This window comes from Acanthopagrus latus, chromosome 8 (assembly GCF_904848185.1).
Source record: "Acanthopagrus latus isolate v.2019 chromosome 8, fAcaLat1.1, whole genome shotgun sequence".
Taxonomy (NCBI): Eukaryota; Metazoa; Chordata; class Actinopteri; order Spariformes; family Sparidae; genus Acanthopagrus; species Acanthopagrus latus.
In genome coordinates this window covers 26,917,247-26,942,265 of record NC_051046.1, presented here as the reverse complement: position 1 = coordinate 26,942,265, position 25,019 = coordinate 26,917,247, and the positions used below count along the sequence as shown (strand labels likewise).

At 41.2% G+C, this 25,019-nt stretch overlaps 1 protein-coding gene and 1 long non-coding RNA gene across 2 annotated transcripts in view; one reads left to right on the top strand and one right to left on the bottom strand.

Moving 5' to 3' along the window:
- Positions 1-536: 536 nt before the first annotated feature.
- nrn1la (neuritin 1-like a) overlaps positions 537-25,019 on the bottom strand; it is an 88,218-nt gene continuing 63,735 nt past the window's right edge. The window contains exon 3 of the mRNA XM_037105827.1: positions 537-5,183. Coding sequence (XP_036961722.1) covers positions 4,886-5,183 — 298 coding nt within the window. The 3' untranslated portion in view covers positions 537-4,885. The remainder of the gene's footprint in view (positions 5,184-25,019) is intronic.
- On the top strand, positions 11,801-24,405 carry LOC119023725. Its single transcript, XR_005076323.1, has 3 exons — positions 11,801-11,895; positions 15,254-15,512; positions 23,819-24,405. It is a non-coding gene; the product is annotated as an uncharacterized LOC119023725 (long non-coding RNA).

Sequence of the window (25,019 nt, the reverse complement as noted above, 5' to 3'; positions counted from 1 at the left end):
GCTTTTTTCATGTTTTAGGGCACCTCTGCGCAAAAACACGCTTTAAAATCCAATCTGAAGCAGTTATTTTCCCATAAAACAAAGCTATCGCTGTGGCCATGATGACTTAACTCACTATATTTACACAGTCACATCCAATGTGATTTTCCTGTGAGGCCTCAAGTTTATGGTTTACTAAGATTAATACTCCAGTGACAACATCTTATACGAACTCCGTGGAGATGGTTTTCAAATTGCCGCACCTTGGTGAATCAGCCATTGAGGCCTCTAATTGCTAATTCTGTCAGTTTAATTAAAGTTCAGAACTGCAGCCACCTCTTTAAACCATCCAAGCATAACTCTGGGCTAAGTCCCTTATGTGTTAAAAAAAAAATAGCTTTGGGCTGATTAGAGTTTTTTTTTTCCTTTTGAAAGAGTGCTCTCTTTATTTCTGCTCAAGCACTTTGGCCTTACGCTTCCTCGCAGTGTATTCAACGACTGGGGTCCAATCGCTACTGGGTTTATTCTCTACACATTCCAGTGGATGAAATCCAGTGTCAAGATGTAACATTGGTCCAAGGTTTATTTTCTTTCATGTGACAGGAATAACAAAATATTTCAACCAGAAGTCTATTTTGGAAATTGAGGTCACAAGCCAAATAGGATCAATAGAACTGTCACTATTGTTCATCATAACAGTCTCATATGTATCTGTTGAATGCAGCCCTGAAGGTGTGCTTAATGAACTTGCTGCTGGCAAGGTAGAGAGGTTCAGTCAGCTGTTGAGGTGAAACGAGGTTCTGCATCAATGTCTTTGTCTAATCTACTTTTATCTACCTCTTCCTCTCTTGAAGTGTGCATTAACGTTGCAGCCTTTGAGAAATGTTTTTCGCACCTTACCACATTCGAGAGTGAGTCTTAAATGTCGGCCCTGCTTTGATTTCATTTTGGTGAAGAAAGAAACGTAAACCTGCAAACTAAAGCCCTCTGTGTAAGACACGCTCGCTTGCGAGACAGGTGGATTCAGTCTTCAATAGGCAGACCTGTGTTTGTTTTCCAGGTGTACTCATCCCTCCCTCTGTCCGTCTGTCTCTAATCTGATCGTATTCCTGATCCCGGGCCAGACAGAAACAACTGTTACCCACAGCCACTTAGAATAACAAGCAGCTTCAGCAGGCCTGCAGGGCCGAACTACGACTCCTGGAGCATGAAATACACTTGGCACGCGAGAGGATCGTGAGTGTGAGTGGAGAACATATTGGTCCCACACTGTAGGGCTGCGGCGCAGGATGCCAAGAAGAAGCCCCCGGAGGATTTCATACCTGGGCAAGCACCAGATAAAAACTACTCCAGAACACTTCGCTTCAGCTCACAAGTGGTGAAGCTGTCATGCTGTTTTTGGTTAATAAGAAATTCATGTCATTTCTGTTCATTTTATCACATAAAATAAAATGTATGTTTTATTTTATCTTATTTTTTTTTTAATCTGACTCTATTTGTTATAATTTTTTTCTCTTGGCAAATATATCAGTCGTATCTAAATCATTCATATATATCTTCTGGTTTTATATGAAGTCTAATTTTAGATTTTAGAGGGCTTCGGAGTTCGTTTCCACAACTGCAGTTGAGACTGTATGCAAATGTTTCTTTCATCATCCCTAATTTATTCAGTTTTCGAGGTCCTATATGATCCTATGGGGCAACAGTAGCCTACACGTTCAGTATGAAGACAAATTGCAGGAGCCATTATTCCCAGATGGATGACATTGATATTTCAATTCCCATGGATGATTTTTTATTTTTTATTTTTTTTCTCAAGAGCAGCTAAAAGACGATCTAGTTTTTCGTACCATCCGGAAGCATTTTTCTGCGTCCCAAAGCATTCATAGACAAATCAGTACACCTAAAGCAAATATGCAGTATGTAGAAATTATATGTACCACTTTTTGAGCTCTCAGCGATTCCTCTATTTGCAGAATTTTTTTGTGTTTCAGGGCCTTGAGCATTCTGTAGTGACCCTCCAAATGACGAGTATTTGTACACTGTATTGAGCCAGGATTCTGTGTAGAATCCTTGAATGAAGAATTGAAAACCTTGAGATTGAACTTGGAATGGCCCAGCGAAAAATATGCATGGATAAAGAGTTGTCCACAATAAATAGATAAATAAACGGCATTGGTTTAAAAAGAGCGGTTGGAGTACATTTGTCATTGTGTTGTAAAACGTTCACGAGTTCATGGATAAGAAATTGGCAAAAATTGTAAAAAAAAAAAAAACCCAAAAAGATTCAAGAATGTTAAAGAGTCATATCTACTTCATTTCTGGTGATTGTTACTAATGTGATTGAGTTTCTTTTTGGAGAAGTGATCTGAGTCAAAGGCCTTTGCTTGTCAAGTCAACCAACACACAGGGACATGCAGAGAGAGAGCATGTGTGAGATGCAAGAAAAGAGAGCAAGAAGGACTAACAGGTGAATGTGTTTGTGTGGAGGTCCGAAGGTGTACAGAGACAGTTTGGATTTGTTTGTGATAACTGACTCATTTCTTTGCCAACTAAGCAACCAATCGTGAATGAATGAAATAGGCCTAGAGTCAAGAAAGGGGATAAGCAGGCTAATGCTATCCCTCTGAATTTACAAAGTTTCACTAGAACTTTGTTGCAAACATGAAATTTCGATTATTGGAACCGCAGCAGCTTCACGTTCTACTACTATGTGCAGTTTGTTAATTGCATGTACTTTAGGGTTTAGCTTATCTGCTAAAATGCAAACATAATTTAATATATTGAATTTAAACTATGCTAACGGAGGCACCCCAGGCTCAGAATTCATCTAGTGGTGCTGGGTAACCACTAAGCTCTGTGAATATTCCCCCCTGCTGACAGATACATATGGGCTGCTGATCTTCTCTGAAGGACTTGATCACTTTGGAAAACAGGTACTGCTCCGTTTGGTTTTGTGCTCTTGCTTAAGTTTTCGGTGTCTACATTCACAAGCATCGACCTGCAGCGATTGTATTTCTGACGCATCTTTTCTTCAAGTTATCGTAGCATGATTATCGACTAGTACATAGTGTGGTTTTGGTCACTTAAAACTAAAAAGAAAAGCACAGGAAAGCTACTTAATTGGTTGCAAAATGTGAGGTTTAATAGGAAAACCTGTGATACAATACATTAGTTTATTTTTGTTAATTTTTGCCTCATAACTGAAGTAACACTCCTTTTACCTGTTCCAGGTGCGTCTCTTAATTTAGAGGTTAAGGAGCGTATTCATCAGACTAGTTCTTATATAGAGTGTTAAAGGGTCTGTAGCCTAAAACTTTCTGGTCATCATTTTTTGTTGTATCTTAGAGGTTAAAGGTTTCTAGAGTGACTCAAGATAAATAATATTAAGTTAAGCACAGTTATCTAAGTTGATTGCCACTTACACAATGCATTTTAGCTTTCTTCAAAGTTCTTGAAGAGCCATTATTATTTAACGTTCCTCTTGCTCTATGTTGCAATATTGGATCAATTTATAGATATTGTTTATTACTGTTCATATGTGAGCAGATGGTAACATGGTGTAAAAAATGAGACCCTCACCCTGGCACTCTCTCTGGCCTAGACAACCTTGTGGATGATTTGTTCAAGCTGTTTAAAGAAGCTCTATTCTTCTTTTTCATATTTTTCCTCTCCTTCTGTGTTGATTATGTCCTTGTGCATGTAAACAATGTTGAAAGTTAAATAGGTCATAGTCAGTAACAACAGAAGCTCCTCTCTCCCACAGAAAACACAGCTCCTGAAACGCCTCGCCAGCAGTCCCTCCGTGACTTTGTGACATCACACTACATCACAGAGTTGCATAATTTATGCTTGGCATGTAAGAACTGATTTAGCACAGCTGCTCTTTTGTCATTTACAGAGGTGATTCAGGCATGTGTGCGCTGACCATTCAGAGGACACTTTTATTCAGTATTCTGGAGTAGGGCCTTAAAGGTACAGGAGCTAAATATCATAGGAGCATCTTAAGCTTCGGCAATGTGAAAAAGTCCTGACTGAGATGGGAGATACATGTAGAGCATAATTTTGAGAGGGATTTCATCTAATGTGGGATTTGATTTGAAAAAGAGAATATGAGAAAGAATGGATACAAATCTCTCCGAGTTCAGCAAATTAAACTATCCACAAACTGAAGCAGACAGGTCGAATTTACTATACAATAAAAACTATTCTTAAAGTTTTAGGTCTTAGCTGACATGTTTGGACATTGAAGCGACGGGCTTCGACATAGGCTGCGCTCGGAGAACAAGCTGAAAAGAGAAATTAACGTTAAGCCAGTTGTGGACTTACTGCAGCACAGCGCACCCACTGAGACAGATTTAAAGATATCTTGCAAACCAGGTATGCTTTACGTATCCAGTGCTTCACACTGTAAAGCTGAGACGTGATTGTACTAAGCTAGTTGTGACATTGGGCTTTTTTATCACAGTTTTCAGGTTTATAAGGTTGGACCTCACCGTTTCTCTCTTAGTTCTCTCATAAAGACCGACTCCCCCCTGGAACCAGCGGATAATGTAATGTAGGGGGATAGGAGATACAGACAGATGGCACATGGCTGCTGTATGCATCTGTTTAACTATGTATGTGTTTACAGGTCTGTTTGGATCGCAGTTGTGTTTCTTGTGTGTGTCTGAGAGACTGACTGAAAGGCAGAATATGCATTAAAAGACACAGGCAGTTTAAAGATAGATTATCAAAAAGACTGCTGGGTCTCTGACATGCAGTTTAGAAATACTCAACCTCTGGCAGAGTATAGGAAAGAGAACTGTGGAAAGTCTATGGACATGTGGAGAGAAAAGAAAAAAAAAACAAAAAAAAAACACAGAGTTTATATCTATTCACACCAGTTCCATTTCTTTTGGGGTAGTTATATCCAAAACAGCAGCAGCAGCAGAGGAGACAGTAGCACGAGAAGGTGGAGGCAGCCTGCCAGATGATCAGCGCGCCCTCTTAGAGACTCCTGGTTGATCTCTTCCTGGTTGGATGAGCCACGCGGGGAAACCGAGGCCACTGGGTGGTTGTTGCGGTTGGAGCACATGTCGTAGAGGTTTCCTGAGAACTGCATCTTCTTGGATTCCTGGCGGAGAGATTCCCAGACAGCTGCCGCCTCGTCTGGACAGCCAGCCATCGCCATGTTGGCGCAGTCATGGAACTGATCCCACGACCTGGGGAAAGGAAGAGGAGGAGGAGGAGACAGATGAAGATACATAGGTTGAAATAGGACAATCCTTCAAGGGTCTGTACATCGTCAGTTGCCAGTGATAGCGTATACAACCAGATATCTCCAACATTTCCAATATGTCGTCTTCTGCCGTGGTGATTTCTCCTGCGTTACTGTGTCAGTCTTGGTATTATCACAAAGCCATTTGCCATTTCATTTGCAAGTCGTTCACATCTTCATGCTAGCATTGAAGTCACTGAATGAATAAGAACAATGCACCATTACATGGCCACGAGTGGTGTTTCATGTGCTAACATTAGCAGCGTGTGTTACTATACTGCCGCCAGTCTGCACTGATATTGCTGGAGCAGTACCAAGTCAACCAACTGCAATGCCGGAGTTCAATTTGGGGCTTCAAATGCCATCAAATGTGACTGTCCTGCACAAATGAGCCATAACAATTTAAAGTTAGCAAGCTGGCTAGTTAGCGCATGAGACAATAGGTTGTTATAAAGAAAAGGACAGAACAGAGTTCTCAAAATCCTTAATTTGAATTTTGCTTCTGAAAATCTACATTTTGGAGTTTGTAGCACTCAGTCTTTGCCCTACTTTTCTGTACCAGCAACTGGAACTGGAGGCTAGGGGTATGTTGTTGGGGCAAAAGGTGAGTTGGGATTGGGCCCAAACGCCAAAACTTATATCAAAACTAAAACCAAATGAGCAAAAAGGTGATAGTAGGTCCCAATGCCCTCGCCCCTCAGCACCTCTCTGGACTCCTTCACCCAAACACACCTGCCAGAACCTCCAGTCCTCAGACACTGGCCTGCTCTTTATTCTCCACACCAGACTCCATTACCCTCAGAGGCTTCAGAGTCTCCACCCAAACCCTCTGGATTGCTCTCATGGACAACACTACATGTCTGGACATGTTTGAAAAACTCCTCAAGCACCACCTGTTCACTACAGCCTACAACCGCTCTTCACTGTGCATCCCCGGGGGACACACATCTTTGGGACGTGTTTTATTTGTATGTTTGTCTGTAGTGTTTATTCTACTGTGTAAAGAATACTTGGCTCTTGTGAAAGGCTCTATATATATCCACACTATTTTTTTTAAATTAAATTACCAGAGGCAAAGTTTTTATGATACATGAATGTATAGAACTTGTTGACCCAAAATATGGCACCAAATAAACTTAAGATATTATTTCAGATATTTCTCACCAGCTAACTTAATTTATTTATTTATTTATTTTTGTTTAAATCTGCAGCACCACTGGCAACTTTTTATTACTTGAAATAATAAAAATATAATGACTTAAGTGGCTAGTGGTTTTCAGCTGAATATCTCGTAAACCATTGAACCAGTTAACCATTAATGGTGCGCACATTCTTTACCTCAAGAGAATAAACTGTAATGACTTTGGTGTTCTTCTGAGTTTTCATCGCACACCATCATCCGTCCAACACTTTATGGGCAAATACTTGCAAAACTGATGACATTCCTATCAGCCTCAGCTGTGCTTGGTGTCTGCTGACGCATTAAAATAGTTGCTAAACATCATGCCGAACATCAGCATATTAGCATCGTCACTTAAGTTAACATTCAACTCGCTGCTGACGTCTCTTAACTTCACTGAATTAATATCCAAAATATTTTAATTTCACACCCTAGTGTGAAGCACCGGCAGCAATAATCTCCTTCTGACACATGCTTATCCTCACTACTGTATGCTCACATGAACGATTTAAACAATAGAGCTGTGAAAATAACTGAGAAAGATTTAGTGACAGTGAAGCATTGGTTCACTGAGTAAATCAAATTCAGTGCATTTGTTTGCCCCCTTTACTACATTTTGCGGTTGCCAAGAGACCATCTGCTGATCTCCACTGCTCTGAGAGCAAAGGTCGCCCTGTGGGTTAGACTGAAATGTGGAGAAACCTTCATTAGTTCAAGGGCTGGAAACGCTATCACGGACTGGCTGTTTGTTGAACCACTGCGGCGTTACATCTATCAGAAGCAGAACTGACTTTTGAAAGACCTTCTTAGACCTGACAAGTGCAACAAAAGGAGAAAAAAGACCAGAAAGGAGTAGAGCAGGGGAAGATGATGAAGAGGAGACGGGAGGAAATGATCTTACACAGAGCTCTGGAATATAAACATCTCTTTTTCAGTGAAACACAACATTAAACTGTAGTTTAATAACCTTCATCCACACACCACATCCAAAGCTCTCTCTGTCTGAGTGTAATTGGCTGCTAATTCTCCCTCTCATCATGAATGTGTTGGCTAACTTGTCTCTGAGGTAACGAATGGCTGAGTGTTAACTAGACAGGAGCGAGGGAGGGAGGGCTGGTGGAGGAAGCGGGAACAGATGGCTCTGCTCAAAATTCGCCTGACACGAAACACTTAAAAAACACTTAAACACACAAAAAACCCCCCACAAAGGTCCGTATAAATAATACTTACCCAAATAGCATGTCCCAGTGCCACAGCAAAAGAGCTTTACACTATGTCATCCTGATACACAATACACACTGCACAATGCCTTACACTTGTGAATATCCTCGTTTACTGCATCGTGTCTACTCTGAACCTGAAGTGAACAGTCCAATGTACTCTACGTCAGATGGTCAGATAAAAAGATTGATATCAATTTATTCTCTCCATTACGAACAAAGTCTGGTCCATGACTTGTTTAGCCTGATAGCCCACTAGCTAAATATCTCCATCAACTGGCAGTCGCCCAATAAAGCTTTGCACCTATAATTTTCCCTAAAATAACTCCTGGCGAGGACTTGTTAACCCCAGTGCTTCAGTGGGACGTAGATGCAGCCATCAAGTGCATTTTTAAAACAAGTCAGCCGGAAACATTAATAAGTCAACTGGCAACAGCGTTTTAAACTGATTCATGGAGCTAATGTCAGCTTCATTATCTAGTCAGCTGCAGCTGATAAAATCTAATGGCTGCAGTTGTGAACTCAGCTGGAAGAATGGCAGGATAGAATTGAGAATGCTGATTTTATTTACTTCTGAAATCAGGAACCCAATGGTTCCAGTATTACTAAGAATTTCAAGAGATGACTCTGCCCCAGTTGATGGAAATTGCCATACGTATTAAATCACCAACTAGAATGACATTCCAAAGAGCCCCGTTTTACCTGTTGTTGCTGTATATCTGAAATTGCCTTTCCCAGTCTAACCCATGAATTCAAACAATTGTTGAACCACCATGTAGATGACCTGTAACTGCAGCTATTAACTAGAAAACACAATGGGTCCGCACCATTTAGACTTACTTGGTCCAAGTTTAGCTTAGATAACAGTATCACTGAAAGTGAACACTAAACTGAGGAAATATTCAGGCGCCTGGCTTCAGAACATCCCTTCTAGAGAGTAACAGGTGCAAAAACTCATTGTAATTCCTCCATCTTTATTAACATTAACTTTATGCATATGAAATGCATATGAAAGGTGGAACAACAACAAAAAATGCATAAAGCCACATAGATTTGCATAATTTCAAAATGTAAAACTGATACAAACTATATGTTACTAGATTTGAAATCTTATTGGCTGCATGATGCATCAGTCACCTGGGGACTGTCATTTAAGTGGCTCATCACTAATTGGCTTTTGTGTGTTCTGTGGGTGGGTGTAGAAGCTCCAATCTACTCAAATAAGCTGTCAATCAAAAGGCTGCCATCTCAGGAGCTCTCATACAGAGGAAAATGTCTTTGTCTGCCATTAGGTTACCATTTAATCATGAAATACCATATGTCTTGGACTGAATATGTCACTGAAAGTGATTTTAGTGGACATTTGGGATTAAGAGAAGACAGTTTGTGCTGGAGTTTGATGTACAACTGAAATGTTCGTACACTTTATTGGTAAATTGGCAAAAACTTTGTAAATGTTAGATTGTTAGCACATTCGTTTGTTTTTATCTTACTGTTGTGGTTTAATCTTGAAATAATTTGTATGAGTAGAATCACTTAGCTGTGTTAGCTTAGCTGTGTTGGTATTATAAGGCAAACTAGTTGGACCAATATCAAATTTTATATAATTTTGAATTTCAAACCACCAATACTGTAACTGCTTAACCAGTGTGTCCCACACATTCATTTCTTTGATAGCAACATTGGCCACCACATAATGATTTTCACATCCCGTTCTCACTCACTCAAGACAGTGCACCCGTCATTGAATGGCATGATGATACTCAGATACAGTGGATGGCGGTGTGGTTTTTAGTTTGCTGGTAAAACAACGAAGAGGAAGAGGAGGAGTATTTAATGTGGTTGGCTTGAACATAACTTCCTCTGCAAAGACAGCGGCTGGCCTCATCGTTGAGAACAAGAACAAGCTGAGCCAGGCCTTGAAGCCACTTTTCCTTGTGGTCAGAACGTGTACCTACATCGTCACGTGCTGCAAAAAGACTTCACCCCATAAGATATCACTGTGCACAAATAACTCAAGTTTATCCCCATTCGAGTTAGCTCAAGTAAGATTATCACCCAGTTAAACATGACATGATAAAACTTGAATCTGATGAAAATGAAAAACTGTATCTGCATTTATTTAGCATCTGTTTTGACAAGATCTTTCTAGTTTTATTGTTATCAATGTATGAAATGACTTTTGTTTGTGTTACCATAACGTGCTGACTAGTTAATTCATCACAGATTAAAAATGATAAGCCTTTCATGACAGAAGGCTTAAAAAACGTTCTCCAACTAAAACAGTTCAAGTAACTATCATTGAACTTTATTTTTTTTCTTTTTAACCTTATTCATACTTGTATTCATTGTAACTGTGAAATAAAGTTGTGAAAAAAATAATGACTTGCTTGCTGCAAGACACAAAATGCTGGCAGAAAGGGAAGAAACAAGAAAACTTCTCCTAATTTCGACATGATTAATCCAAGATGGCTGTTCCTCTGGTAGTCTTGCAGTGACAACAAACAATGGCCCAAAAACTACTTTTGTTGTGTCATGTTTTAGTCCACATATAAAATTAAATCAAATGTAACTGCAGTTATGACCATTTTGTCAATGGCATGTTGACACGTCTGTGCTTCTCTCCACGTTAGAGACTAAGAGACAGCCTGTGAGACATTCTTGATAGCTCTTCACTCATATTTGCCACTGCAAGGCTAACATGAGTTCTTTTCTGATTGGCTGCTTGAATTGAAGGTCTGACTCTAATTTCAAACTTCTCATCAGAGTTCAAGTTCGACTGCTGCTCAATTTCGCCAGATGTCAGGGCTGTTACTTTTAACCACGTACACGGCATGTCATTACAGAGCTAAAGGCAGCTTTGCACAGAGGTTGTCCTGATGTAAGCGTGCATTTACAGCACGCTGCACCCAGATCAAGCACGTCTTTAGTTCAGCTTGTAAGGTTCATGGGAGAGACAAGGATCTAATGCATTGTGGGTGAGTCCAGCTGCCTCTGAATGGAGCAGTTTAGCAGTTGTGATTTATTACTGCTGTTGATGAGGGATTGATTACCAGAATCTAATCCAGACAAATAAGATCAGTCATGATGGAATGGGACGCTCTCCTCCATCCTGCATTGTGATGCCCCGAAGGCTTACATCATTACCAAGTGTGGCTGTAATTCTCACCTGAAGTGAACTCCTGAGTCATAACTCTTACTAAAATCCCTTTAAAAAGAAAGAAATGACGACGTTTTCTCATTTTGAGGACATTTGCTGCTGATTAGAAGTACAAAAATGCAAGCAGTTACACAGACGCACATATTTTCTGTCTGCATCTGACAGATTCCAGGACGCATCCAGTCTGTTTGCCGTCACGTGCTGTGTACACAAATCTAATTTCTTCAGGCCCGTCTTCACCCACTCATTCAAAGAATGTTGTGACTGTCGACACAGCAAGGAAGACACACACATGAACACACCCACGGCGTTTCTACAAAATCTTCCGCCAACACCGCTGCAGGTCTGGCCCTCTTGATGACTCTGCATGTGTGTGTGTGTGTGTGTGTGTGTTTGGCCCGTGTCCAGGGCTTAAACACTCCAGTGTTTCACCTCTGACAGAACGCTGCTGGAGGAGGATGTCTGCTTACCTGCTGCTGTGGGAGAAGCTGCTGATGGAGGGGAGGAGGTTGCTGTGGGGGTACCAGCATCTGGTTATTTTCTTTGTACGTGTGTGTGTGTGTGTGTGTGTGTGTGTGTAAGAGTGTATGACAAAGTCTGAAATAGAAAGAGACGGCGTCATGTGCAGCGGTGCAGAGATTTCGGTTTGTACGGTCGGAACTTGTGTGTGTCCTCCTGCAGTGTGTATGTAGGTGTAGGTGTGTGGGTCTTGTGCTCAAGTCACAGGTGGTGCAGAGACAGCAGAAAACGCATTGAGGACACTGACAGACAACCAGCTGCTTTCACAATAATAAAACCTCCTGAGAGTACGTCTGTTCTGCAGCTAACATGCTGCTGCTGACATCCGGAAACCTCCAAACCCCAGCTCTGGGCTCGTTTTTTTTTTTGTTGTTTTTTTTTTTAAATTTAACTTGAAATATAAATGGCAATGTGGTCAACTGAGTGTTTGTGGCCCTGTGTCGCAGCATTTCCTGACATATGGGGCACATTTAGCTGAACAAAGTTGTTTCAGGAAATCGGAGAAGTGCAAGGGAGGAGAGCAGGGAAACCGCAGAGCATCATGGGACGTGGATGAGGGAACACAAGGAACTAAAAGGTACTGCGTGTTCAACTCCGATGACACAGTCTGCACCATGTACATCGGAGAATCATGAGCTAGAGCAGAGTTTTCCACTTTAGGGTCAAGAGCAAATGCATAATGACAGGAAAGATTCATTTAGATATGTGTTAGAGAGGCTAACAGCAGCTCGTACGGGTACAAAAGTGACGGAATACACAGAGGAGCTGAAAAAACCAGTAAAGTAGATGACATTGGGCAGATCATAGGACTAAAGTCTTTAGTACACTGAGTGTGTATAGAGCTACAGTTACAGAGTATAATCAATTTACATTCGATCAAGATAATTAGCTTCAGAACGCACTTAAGTCAAAGCAGAGAGCAGGATAGGCTGCTTCTAATTTGCCGTCTTGTGGAGAGTTAGATGAGAAGCCTCCCATGTCTGTACTATAAACATGAAGCTGACACCAGCAGCCGCTTAGCATAAATTAGCATAAAGAATGGAGGCAGGCGAAAACAACCAGCCTGACTCTGTTCAAAGCGTGTCCGCAATTGCCCTCCCTCAAAACTGTCACGCATCGGCACGGGTCCAAAGCTCGTACTTTTCTGAGTCTGTCTGAGTCGGAGGCAGCATATCACTAAAGTCACTGCCGACTGTAACCTGCTGACCATGACTGAAGCTTGTTCGCTCAGTTGGTCGAGCAGCTAGCCGGACTACCTAGGAGTAGTTTGTGTTCACCATGCTAGCACAGGAGCTTTGGCCTGTTGGGAGAAAGAGGTTTTCAGCCCTGGGGCTAGCTAGTTAGCATGCTAACTTAAGAAGCTCTCTGCAGCACAATGAACAGACATCTTTGCCATGATGTCAAAGCTGTTATTTCATCACATTTTGGTGATCATTTTAGTACTTTTTAAAAAACTTTTTTTTTTTTTTTTTTTTATCTAAAATTCATCCATATTGCACCTTACAGCCAGAATTACATCCGCACTACTGGTGGACAGATTCATGTTAAATCAATCAGTGCCAAATTCCCATTCCTCCTGACAGCACATCTTTCCAGTCAGGTGATAGACACAATGACTCAGGGCAACACACACCGACTGGCAATATTTGTAACGCAAAATACCCAACCTACAGGGCAACACGTTTAACCTGAAGAAAAGATAAAAAAAGAAAAGAATATACCTAAGAGCCACACAGTGGTCTGTGTTTGCCTGACAGCCAGATACCCTGCGGCAGCTAGCTGTTAGCATGCCAGCACTACATAGCTTAACTACAATTTGCTGTAACTTGCTGGTAGTTAAACTACATTTGTATTTTGTGCTGCATCAAGTAATTCAACTACTTTTTGGGTCATTTTTTGTAGTTTAACCACTGAATTTACAGGCTACAATTTTGACCAATAACATGAAATATTTTTTATTCAAAAAAGCTATAACCTATATAATAGAAATTTTATTTTTCTTTGAAAAAAGGCATGAAACACGTCGTGACATGCCAAGCCAACGCTGCCTCTAATTGGCTTGCCCTGGCAGCACTCAAATGCTTCACAGAGTGGGTGGGTCTTTGTGCCAAGGGAGGCAGTGATCATATGGCACAACCATGTCATGGACAACCCTCCTGCTACCCCAAATGTGCCCCCTAACACACCAGCCCAACCCTGGCCATATTTGAGCATGTACATGTTGGATACAGATGCATCTACAGACACGACCTACGTGTTCACATGTGAGCCCTGCAAGCCGAAAACAACAATTATTTTGACTTTTTTTTTTTTTTTACTTTTTCCTCTCGAGTTGAGAGGCAAATTTCTTCCGGCATGTGAATTTTTTGTAGGCTATTATATTTTGTTTCACACACACCATGTGTTGATTTATTTAACACTGAATTAAATGAGTATAAGTAGTTGCTAGAGCTACTTTTTTTAACAGTAGTTTTACAAACTACATTTCTCCAGGGGTAGAAATGTAGTTTGCTCTACATTCCCAACACTGCCAGCGCTGCACTTCATCATGGAGAGTTGAACAGAACAGATCTTGGTTATCACAGCCAAAATGTACTATTTACGACCAGCCGACCTCCATGCTGCTAAACATTGTCAATTAACACTGTACAATTAACATGATATAATATACATCACCATCACAGTTCCCACTTCCCTCCCATCTACACTTGCATTTCTTATTTGGTAATATTTCAATCTAAGAAAACTAGTTTAACAAGATTATTAACTAGCCCCAAACTATCTTGGAACATTCAGCAAGTTTCCCAGTCATCTTTCACAACAGAGCTGGAAATAACGCAAAATGGATTCCAAAGTGATTTTGTCGAAGTCTTCAGTAATGTGGATCTTTTTTTTTTTTTTTCACATCCTGCAGAATCCTCAGAAAGCATCGCGACTATTTTGTCCAAGGTTGTTTTACTAAAGGTTAAAAAAAAACAACCCCTGTCGCAGCCTCTCAGCTCCGGTGGGTTGCAAGAAGCAAATAAATGAAAAGAATTCAGCTATTTTTGATGAGTTTGACAAAGCTTTTATACTAAAATCATCACACTTCAGCTGCAGTGGCCTTCATCAGGGTTACCGGGTTGGCGTGCTTCAAGAAGGCTTCCTTCACCTTGTTGAAGTTGAAAAACACTTTATATTTCCCACTCACACAATGCTTGATCCATGCAGTGTCTCTGCAGTAAAGGCTTAAACAGTAAATAACTATTTTTATACATGTTAAAGAACCAATTTTATGCAGAATTTGTGAGCGGCAGACACTTTTACAGATCTGTAACCCCACTTTCTTGTATATGTGGCAGCTTTTTTGTCAAAATGAAAAGAGGAAGAACTGAAACGCCTCCTTTTTGCCCCTTTCAACCATATCTAAATCTACTCCAGAAAGCGACGCAGAACTTGGGAATATTATGGTGTCTTTGTTTGGCGTTCGGTTGAAATCCTAACTGCTGCATCCTAAATGAGCTGTAGAGCTCAAAGTGACTTCAAACTGAGGCAGGAATAGGAATAGAGACGCAGCAATGAGATGCGATGAAAGCATGAATGGCCTTATCTAAATCTGTAGAGGATAAAAATATAAAGGCAGATGGAAACACTGCTGAGTGAAGGGAGGGGGGGTAGTCTGCTGAGGGGAAGGGGTGCGGAGCTTTGTGGGCCCTGTTCGACAGTCTTTAAGTAAGTACATCATAAAATAATTGTTCATTAATACAGTAGAGAAATTAAAAAAAAGAAACATCTAGCATGTGGTTGTGAAAGCATTGTTCTTTCGTTTTTACACCTTGTGGTATACCCAACATAATCTTAGTATTAATTAATCCTATGACGGTCTACTCAACTGAGAGTTTATGGTATTTTTCTCACATGACTAATATAATAACCGTCAGTCTGTGCATCCACAGTTACTCCAGATAGCAGAGAGGAGATCTGTGTGCCAGTCGCAAGTGCTGAAAGGGTGCAAAGGCTGAAAAGAGTCGGTGGATTATTCATAAAACACCCACATCTCCGCACCGAGCACAGAGACCGGCCTCCGCCCGCTGCAGTAACCACCAAGAAACACAATGCCAAAGGAATCAGTCTTCAAAAAGGTTGTGGGATTGGAACCCACAACCTCCAAGCTGTGAGGCAACAGTGCCTGTACCCTGTGAGCTGGGTTCCAAAGTGAGTGAATCATTTTTTTCTGATAACATCCATCGCAGCGGCTGGTGGACATCCAGCTTTTGTTTGTGCGGCTGTAACCATGGAAACACAGGTTACATTTTTACCTTGCTCTTCTTTATACTTCAAAAAATACTTCAGCTGAACAGATTCTATGACGAGTTTTCTGAGTGTTGTGCTTCGGCTACATCCTGTAATTAAGGCGAGACCTTTCTTCAGACTTTGTAGAGTTAAACTTCTTAAAACGAATGGTCGTGTCCTTTCCTGGGGCTGTTTTAAATGTTTTGTTGCGGCACAGTTTGTGTATCCCGAAATTACTGATTTATTTAAATCTATGAGATTCTTGGATAAGTCTTTAATCCCTCTGATTAAGCCCATCCTATCGAGTATCCACTGTATGACTCATGGTGTCACTAATTTGTCCCTGACATGTTTAGTCAACATAATAGATCTGGGGGTTTTTATATTGTGAGTCCGCCTCATTCACACTCTTTTGTTTGTCGAGCTGAAAGACCCTGCTTAGTAAGGATAATGTGAGACGCATCAGTGACCTTTTCCTCATTGCTGTGTAGCATCAGAGTTTCTTCAGATCTCTAGCTGACCTGATAAAATCTACAGATCAGACCACATAAAAACTTGGTCTGTACTGGGGGCACTGAACCCAACTGCCTACCTTAACTGCATGGTCATAACTATCTGTCATATGATGGGGGGGCCGTATCCCTTTGCGCTTTACTGTCTTTATTATCATTGTTTTATGTTCGACATCAGTACATCAGAGCAGGATAGATGAGGGTGCTTGACATGATTCATAGGAGACAGAAAATACTCTAAATGTTATTATTGCCTCAGCCAGGAATAAAATAACTCTCTGATAACTGATACAGTTTGACTGATACGGGCCGCAACACTCACCTAGTCCCTGACGGCCCAGTCAGAGCTGCTAGCAGCACAGCTAACTGTGCTATCTCACTAGCGGCAGCTACAGTTGGCAGTGGTTAGTGGTTCCTCTGGTGATATGCTGCCCCCTCTGTGTTTTGAGGGCAGTGGTCGACTCTTGAATATTGCACCTTTACAATGTCTGATTTTAAAGAAAACTTATTCTGATGTAACTTCTTCTCCCCCTGCTCCATCATTCTTGTCTATCTGCGGGATGCCTCTTAGTTTTCTAAAGGGGGGTACACACATAAGGATTTTATAAATCTTAAGAGATTTTTTATCTGTAGCGCCCCCACATTTATCGCACTGTGTGTGGTGTGCTCCGATATTCTCAGCACAGGACACCACACACATAAAGATTATCTGTCTCACGGCCGATCTCCGAGCCAGAAATATCGCGAGATCAAACGTGATCTACAGTAACCAATGGCAACAACCCCAGCGCCACCGGGCTCTTCATAAACGGAAAAGAGCATAGACTGTATATAAAAAGAGTAAATAAACGTTTTAAAACATGAAAGATATGGCAGACACATAAGAAGGAATGTGAGCTTTTCTGACAACACACAATACTCGCATTCACCACCAGTATGACAGTTAACGGTAGCGCATAACGATTAACAGTAGCGCCGATGCTAATCCCATTAAAAACATTAAAATGGCTAATTCAAACACCCCCATAGGAAAAGTTAGCTCTCGCCTCTGTTTTTATTTAGGTCCGCTTCCGTGTTCCTCAGTCAGCTGGTTGGCTACGTTGCATTTCACGTCACATTTCACACTTTCCCCACACACATGAGGATTTTTCGTCGTAAATATTGAACAAGTTTAACATTTCCAATTGTCTGCCGCGACCCATTTCCGAGCAAATTATCGGGACAAATTGACTTTTAACAAACCACAGACCTCAGGATAATCGAATAAGATAATCTTGTAAGAGAAGATAATCTTCCATGGTCAGGAAGGGGTGAAATCGGAGCAAAATCAGCCCGATTATCATTATGTGTGTACCCCCCCCTCACTCTGTATTGATGTTAGAATGATTGATATTTGGGATTCTTTAACTGGTGCTCTCCCACATTCCCTCTATATTCACATGGAGAGCTGTTTGCTGTGTTACTCTTCTCTCTGAGTGTGCGTAACAATAACCTCTGCCTCTAACAGCAGTAGGTTTTCTGTTTTTCTCTCCAGATCCATTCCTTCATGGTGAATATCAGGTATCTGTGAGCATAAGATATGCTGTGATGCGTCATTGCACTGTGAGTCACTGGCGAGGTATGGGCTGGTTATTGATTTGCGTAAAGTGGGTGTGTGTTTATGCTTGTGGGTACCCAACGGAGGGGCATGGACCGCATCCTACTTTGTGCTTGTCCCACTAACAATAGCCTGTGTGAGTACAGGCGCAGCAGTACGGGCTGCACGATTCTTGCTAAAATGTGAATCACGATTTTTTTTCTCCCCAAGTATTTAGATCACGATTCTCTCACACAATTTCTCATTTGTCCAACAAAAAGTTTTATTGCGTTTAAGCAATAAAACTAGCTGTCTACAGGGCTTTCAACAGAAGACAAGGCATATATCAAAGTTCTGGACTGGGGACCTGAAGGATATGGCGATGCATGGTTTAATAGCGCTTTCAATCTTCCTCTGTGATCCCATTCCAATGTAATTCCTGATATTTGCAATATTAAAATCATATTTGAATTGTTAAGTCTCAGATTTAAACATATTATTTGTATTTACTATGCACGTATTCACTGTATACGCAGGCTGTGTGCAGTGGTTGTTATACGTTCTGTCCACTAGAGGGCATTTACACTTTGGAGCCGTCCACACCAGCCCGGTTAATTTTGCAACTGTGAAGTTATGTTCCCAGTTTTACTGTTCTATCCGCATGCAACCGTGCTTTTGGAACACTGACACCGTGGTCTTTTGAAACCGGGGTCCAGGGTGAGCAGGGTTTTCAGCCCATTCAAGTTTCAGTGATTGCGTGTGGAGATGACAACCGCGAATATTTCCGTTGCTTACGTCAGAGCTGAGCGCATGCCTTTGTAAATACTGTGCGTGCAGCAATATAAACACAGAGTAATGACAGTTAGAAGGTGGTTAGAGGTTGTTAACAATCTAGAACTAACCCTAGTTAACCAGCTCAGTCCATACAAACGATTCCCCCCTGCGACTCGCCATTGTTGTTATATGTTTTGGCATTTGCCGCGCTTTCCCATTCCGGTTTTAAACTATTTTGATTGGTTAAAATAGCCTTCCCGTTTTATGTTACATCACCACCTATTGCTGTGGCATATGTATTACACGTATATTGCATCAATTGGTGGCGGATTTACGGTTGCATGTGTACAAAGTTATTTTTATTACACCCGTGTGGACGCGTTTTTTTATATTTAACAAAACCTCGGTTGCAAAATTAACCGGGCTGGTGTGGACAAGGCCTAACGTAGCAACTTTAAACTAGTAGCACAAAAAGTAACACAAAAGCAGCGTGACCTGAATGCACACCTAGATAACCCACACATCCAGACTCCTTTATCTATTATCATGGAGAGTTATCACAACGGATTAGTTATTTGGTATATGATCACTTTAAACATGCAATTGCAATGCAAAATGTGTAAAGTTTTCTTTAAATGAATAACTGCATTTTGCTGTGCAATATAAATACACACCTACAGTAGCTAAATGCAAAACACTATTGCTGCCAAATTATCTGAACTATACTGAAAGTCCATAAACTGGAGATTTTAAAACATGAACAGGTTTGTTCAAACAGAGATATCTACCATTTGAGAAATTTGGCTCCTTTCTTTGTGCAACAAAAATGATCCCTTGCATGAATGTAAAACTCAATATGAAATACCACTGGAGTTACTGGCCATCTTAATTAATTTTTCTCAATGAACAGGAGATTTTTGTGGATACAGTTGTCTGGGTTGTTCAATAGTCTTTACATGTGTAGGCACTGAGGTTAACTTTCACATTGAAGTGATTGACCTCTCCAGTGTCTGATAAAGTCTGATCCAGCATTTATATTCATTCCTAAAACATTTCATTTGGCAGTTCTTCTGTTGGCATCTGCAGTGTAGTTCCTATAGGCAACGCCTATGACAAACAGGAGAGCAGTTTTTGTGCTGACTGCTATAGAGTTGTTGTGCGCGCACCAGAAGCGTTACACATGAGGGAATGACGTTTAGCTCGTCAGACATTTTCTCAATGTTGATGGACCAAAAAGGAAAAAGAGACATTGTTCTCCAGTCCCGAATCTCAAGACTGAGTCAAGTGTGTGCAACATCAGTGTGACTTCAGTCCAAGTCACAAACTCGAGTCCCCATCTCTGATGTGGGCCAGATGACGGTGTCTGGTAGTCTGTCTGGAAGTGATTTAATTGATTTGACAAATAATCATGCAGCCCTACACAGCAGGCCACACCGGTTCCTTTAACTAGCTGGAGAAAATGCCCTTATTACATACATTGGACTGGTCTCAGCTCAACTCATACACTCATGCACGAGCTTAGAGTCTTCACTGTGGCATATCATTTGATGGTATTATATGCTACTTAAATAAACAGTCCACATGGGACTCACTAAAAACGTGGTATTTGGGGACATAGTAGTGAACGCTCCAGCCCATACTCTGACTGCACATTGCTTTCCAATCATTTGTGTATTTAACTTCATCTATGTGCATTTCCTTGCTTTTCAGGACTGTTTGGGTTGCTTAATGAGAATTTTCCTGCTGGAAAACCTCTTGGAAATGTAGGTCTTGCAATAATAATAGTATAAAAGCACTCAAGAATGCATCACCTGAAATGATGCGCTGACCAAGTAGACAAAAAACTTTGCTTTTGTGTAGGTGACCACAGTTACGTGTCCCATGTGAAAGCAGTAGTAGTTGTTTTAGGTTTTAGGTATTTAAAAGGAAATTTCCAATTTTCAGGGGCAGTTTGGTTAAGTGTAGGCAGTAAAAGTACTTGGTTAGGTTTAGGTAATTAAACTACAGTAATATGTTTCCAGAAAGACTATGTTCTGGATTTAAATCAATATGTCAACATTTATAGTTGGTTTTACGCGGGACAGGGCCGGGCAGAAAAAAATCATCTCTATCTGGAGTTACAGGTGGCGAGGCACACAACACCCTGAAACACCATGTTTTTTGGGAGTCTCCAGTCGATACAGGCCAAGTAACACTTGCATTAGCAGCTTATGCTTCTTTCCTTTTGGTCACGGAATCCTTGTACTTTTTTATTTAAAGCGCCCACACACTGCTTTTAAAAATAACAAATTCAAAGGGATGATACTGACCCTGGGACTGAGACACAGTTCACTCAGTCTGTACATGTGGGAGAGCTGTATTGATAGAAAAAAGTATATGTATATATATATATAGATATAGATATATGTATAGATATATAGATATATAGATATATATATATATATATATATATATATATATATATATAGAGAGAGAGAGAGAGAGAGATAGAGAGAGAGAGAGAGAGAAAGCTTGTGTTGCCAAGTTCCTTTTTTTTTCTATTTGTGTAAGACAGGCCATTATAACTACTTAATGAAATTATTCAAAGCTGATAACAAGTGGTTTAACCATTACTAAATGCATTATTGATAACCCATAAACACTTCAGAAGTTGCCTCATTGTGTGCTTCCTTCTCTTTATCTGAGCCTCCCGTCTTCTTTTTAAAGCTGCAGCAAAAGGTTACTGTTTAAGTCTATTGTGCCTAATTCCTCTGCATCTTTAGCCCCAAATATTCCCTTTTCACCTAACCTCTTCTCGATTCACGGCGAATGATTGCAGCCGCATAATGCCTATTGTGAATATGAGGAATAAAAGCAGTGCTGCACTCCTGGGAGCACTCTGACAATGGAGCAGCCTTGGCCTAGATGCAAATCATAGCCTCTTATTCAGACTACACTGTAGCGCGCGTGTGTGTGTGTGTGTGTGTGTGTGTGTGTGTGTGTGTGTGTGTGTGTGTGTGTGTGCATGCGAACATTTGAATGTGCTTGTGGATCTTCAGAGGGGAGCGCCATGCTACCTCCTCATTAAGTGGCTCTGATAGAAGTACTAAAACCATATTCCTGAGCAGAGAGAGGAAGCTGAAAAGGAAAACAGAGAGGAGGGATGGAAGGAGGTGGAAGAGGAGAGGAGAGAGAGAGAGCAAACAAAGAGAGGAAGAGAGGCAAGTAGAGAGGGATGAGAGAGAGCAAAAATTAGGAGAAAGAAGAAGTGAGGTGAGGACACAGAGAGTGTAGATTGGAGAGAGGTGGGTATGTGGACCTTGTGTGTGTGTGTGTGTGTGTGTGTGTGTGTAGGAGTGAGAGAGAGAGGGAGCTCTTATGTCCCAGCATTAGGCAACACTCACACTAAGGTGGCTGGGTTGCAGGATTAGTAGTTTAATTGGTACCTCAAGGAATAGAAGAGACTTAACAACAGTGGAGTGGTACCACGGGTGGGCTGCAGGGCCACGGTGACACAAACACATGCGCGCGCACACACGCACACACGCACACATGCACACACACACTTCCAGAAGTTGTTATTCTCCTTGTGAGAAAATTCTCGAACCATTCTTGTGCCCTTAATTTGATCAAAACCCTGGTCCTAAAATGTTGAGCATAAGGGTACTGAACATAAATACACATGAATGCACACATCATTCTTGCATAGATGAAATAATGCAGAGAAAGGAAGAGAATGAAAGTGGGTGCACTTCATCAAAAAGTTGGATGCCCCCTTTTCCGAAACCTTTCCCACACGGAAATTGGGGGTCTCTGTTTGAATTTCCTGCAACTTATCCGAAATCAACGAGCCAGCATTCACTTCCAGTTCACGTTGTGAAAGAAGGAGCCAGGGTTTGACCTTCTCTCTCAAGTTCTCTTTTTTTCAGTCTCTGTGCAACTTCTTTTGAATAGTGAACAACTGAATGCAACACTATGGCTACAGGAGAGACTGTCTGAAAATGCATGCTGCCACCCCTGTGTCTAAACAATGCCCCCTCTCTGTAGGACAGACGGCTTTTCGTTCCACCCTCGAGTGTGGGTATTTGGACGAACTACTTATTTTCAAGGCGAAGGTTCCTTAATCTATATGGTAGTTTCTGCATGCTAATGTGTTCACAATGACAATGCTAAAGTGTTAACAGGTGTCACAGGTTAAATGCTAACATAGACCATATTAATTTTTTTTTGTTGTTTTTTTTTTTTTTTTGCTAGACCTGCCCTACTCTTTCTCTGACTGGTTGCCTTGGTTGGTTGGGTTCTTTATGCTTGGAGTCAAACTGTTAGCGAATAGTGCAGTTCTGGTTCTGGCAGTTTACGAGCTGTAGTCCGCCCGGTTATCTCGCCAATCTGGTCGATCCCTTCCTCGTCTTCTGCTGCTCCTCTTGTGTCATTCACCTCTGTGGCTGGCTGCTTGTTTTACAAAACCAAACACAGGCACAACCCATGAACACCGGACAACCACTGAATATACAGTCAGGAAACAGCACGCTAGCTGCTAATTCTGATGTCATTCAACAAGAAATTCATAGTGGCCCACTCACCATCCTCCCTCAGTGTGGTTGTCCAGCAGGTGACCAGGGCACCCAGGGGTGTGTCGGGGAGGACGGCCAAGAATAGGTCTCACTGATCTCCCTCCCTCATGTTGTCTAGTGGTCTACCAGTACCATACGAATATCTCCTTTTTTTTTGGATGTTAAGAAGGCACCTATCAGTTGTACGGTACCCTGTCATTTTTTTACACCTTCTTCCATCAGTACACTTGATGGATGTATTCATAATTGAGTACTCAAACCATATAGCTGTTGTGGCCTTCGTTATATGAAAACGATAGATGCAAGTCGATCAGAAGCTTGCAGTGGGGGCAGGTCTTGCAAGAATCACCAGCGGGATCCATAATGACGGCGCTCAGGGAGGGAGGCTCAAAACGCCAGAATACTGTTATGTTGCAGTGCTCAAGGTTGCAGGACCTACACATGTAGAGAATCAGCAACAAAAAGGATGACGGATCTGGAGTGACATTGGTCCAAACAACATATGTGATAACCATTTATCTAACGTTAGTATTCAACCAAAGCCAAGCTAACGTTGCCATTTGTTTACATACAGTTTCAATTCCAGCTTTAAATAAATGTGAATGTGAATTCAAATGTGAATTGATATTTGAGAAAAAAAACATAAGCTAGTGTATCATGTAACACTATCACATGGTAATGTTAGCTTAGAGTCGCTAATGGGTTATCAAATATGTTGTTTTACATTGAAATAGAGGTGTCCTACGAATTTTCACTATTCATTGTCTTTTGAGTGGCTGATGATTTGACATTTGTCATGCTTTTTTTCTTCAGGTACAGACTTCAACTAACCAACTGGACAGACTGCAATTTTGACCTCATGGTTGGTGCCGGATGTAAAGTCAGAGGACCACTAAAGCTATTACAAATCATCCCGAGGGAGACAAGAAAGTCTGCAGTAAATGTCATGGAAATCCATACTATAATTTATCCTCACAGGAGGATGTATTCAAAATAACTCAATTAGGTTTTCCTCAAGGACTATAGTGTCATGCTTTGTGGGCCTGTTATGTTTTGAACAAAAGGAAGATCCTCCCTGGATTCCCTGGAGTCAGTTCCACTGAGTCACACGCAGTGAGCTGAGCACCAGCACTTCCCTCTGAACTATCTAATGTCTGTAAGCTGTTTTATATAGAGCAGGTACGCTGTCACCGCCTGATCAGGCTCTTTAGTTTGCAAAAGCCTCATTCATAATGTAGTGAGAAAAGAGTGCCGGTCACAATTCCTGTTATGTTGCATTAAATAGCTACTTATCTTGTCAGCTCTGCAGTAGAGCAACTTTATTTGAGTGAAACACCTACGTTGACTTTTTTGGTTGACCTCTGCTGTTCCCAGTATCTGTGTACAGCGTGCTGTGATGAGTAAAGAGTTCGGTATGATTTTGCTACGGTACAAATTTCTCTCGACAGAAACAGCTGCACTCAGAACAGCGATCCTATTCTGAGAGCCTTCACACATTATGGCTCCTTTGCCTGGTCGAGAGGATACGACTTCTTGGGAAGATGGATGGCAGAGGCATGTATAAATAGAGTGGTGCGATGATGACAGAGAGAAAGGCGGGAAATGATGGATAGATACAGGATATAGAGAAATGGAGAGGTGAGAGGAAATCAAAGGTGGGGAGGAGAGAAGGGAAGTGAGAGATGTTCTGCATTTTTAATCAGCATCACCAGGCCTCCAGCAGAAACAATGAGAGGCTAAAAAGAGAGCTGCAGAGTGAATATATGCTGTAGAGGAGGAGGGCAGCACTGTGAGGGGCCAGGTGTTTAAATCAAACAGAATCCTATACAGAATCAGAACATCCTTGGTATGTGTTTTGACTCATATGCTAATTTGGTCAATAAAGTTTTTTTTTAAAAAAAGTTAAAGAAACCCCTCCCAACACCCAAACACACTTTCAAGTCCAGTAAAATGCTGCACTCATTCAATATTTTTTTTATTAGTCTACCACTCCAGCGTATGATGACAAACTCTG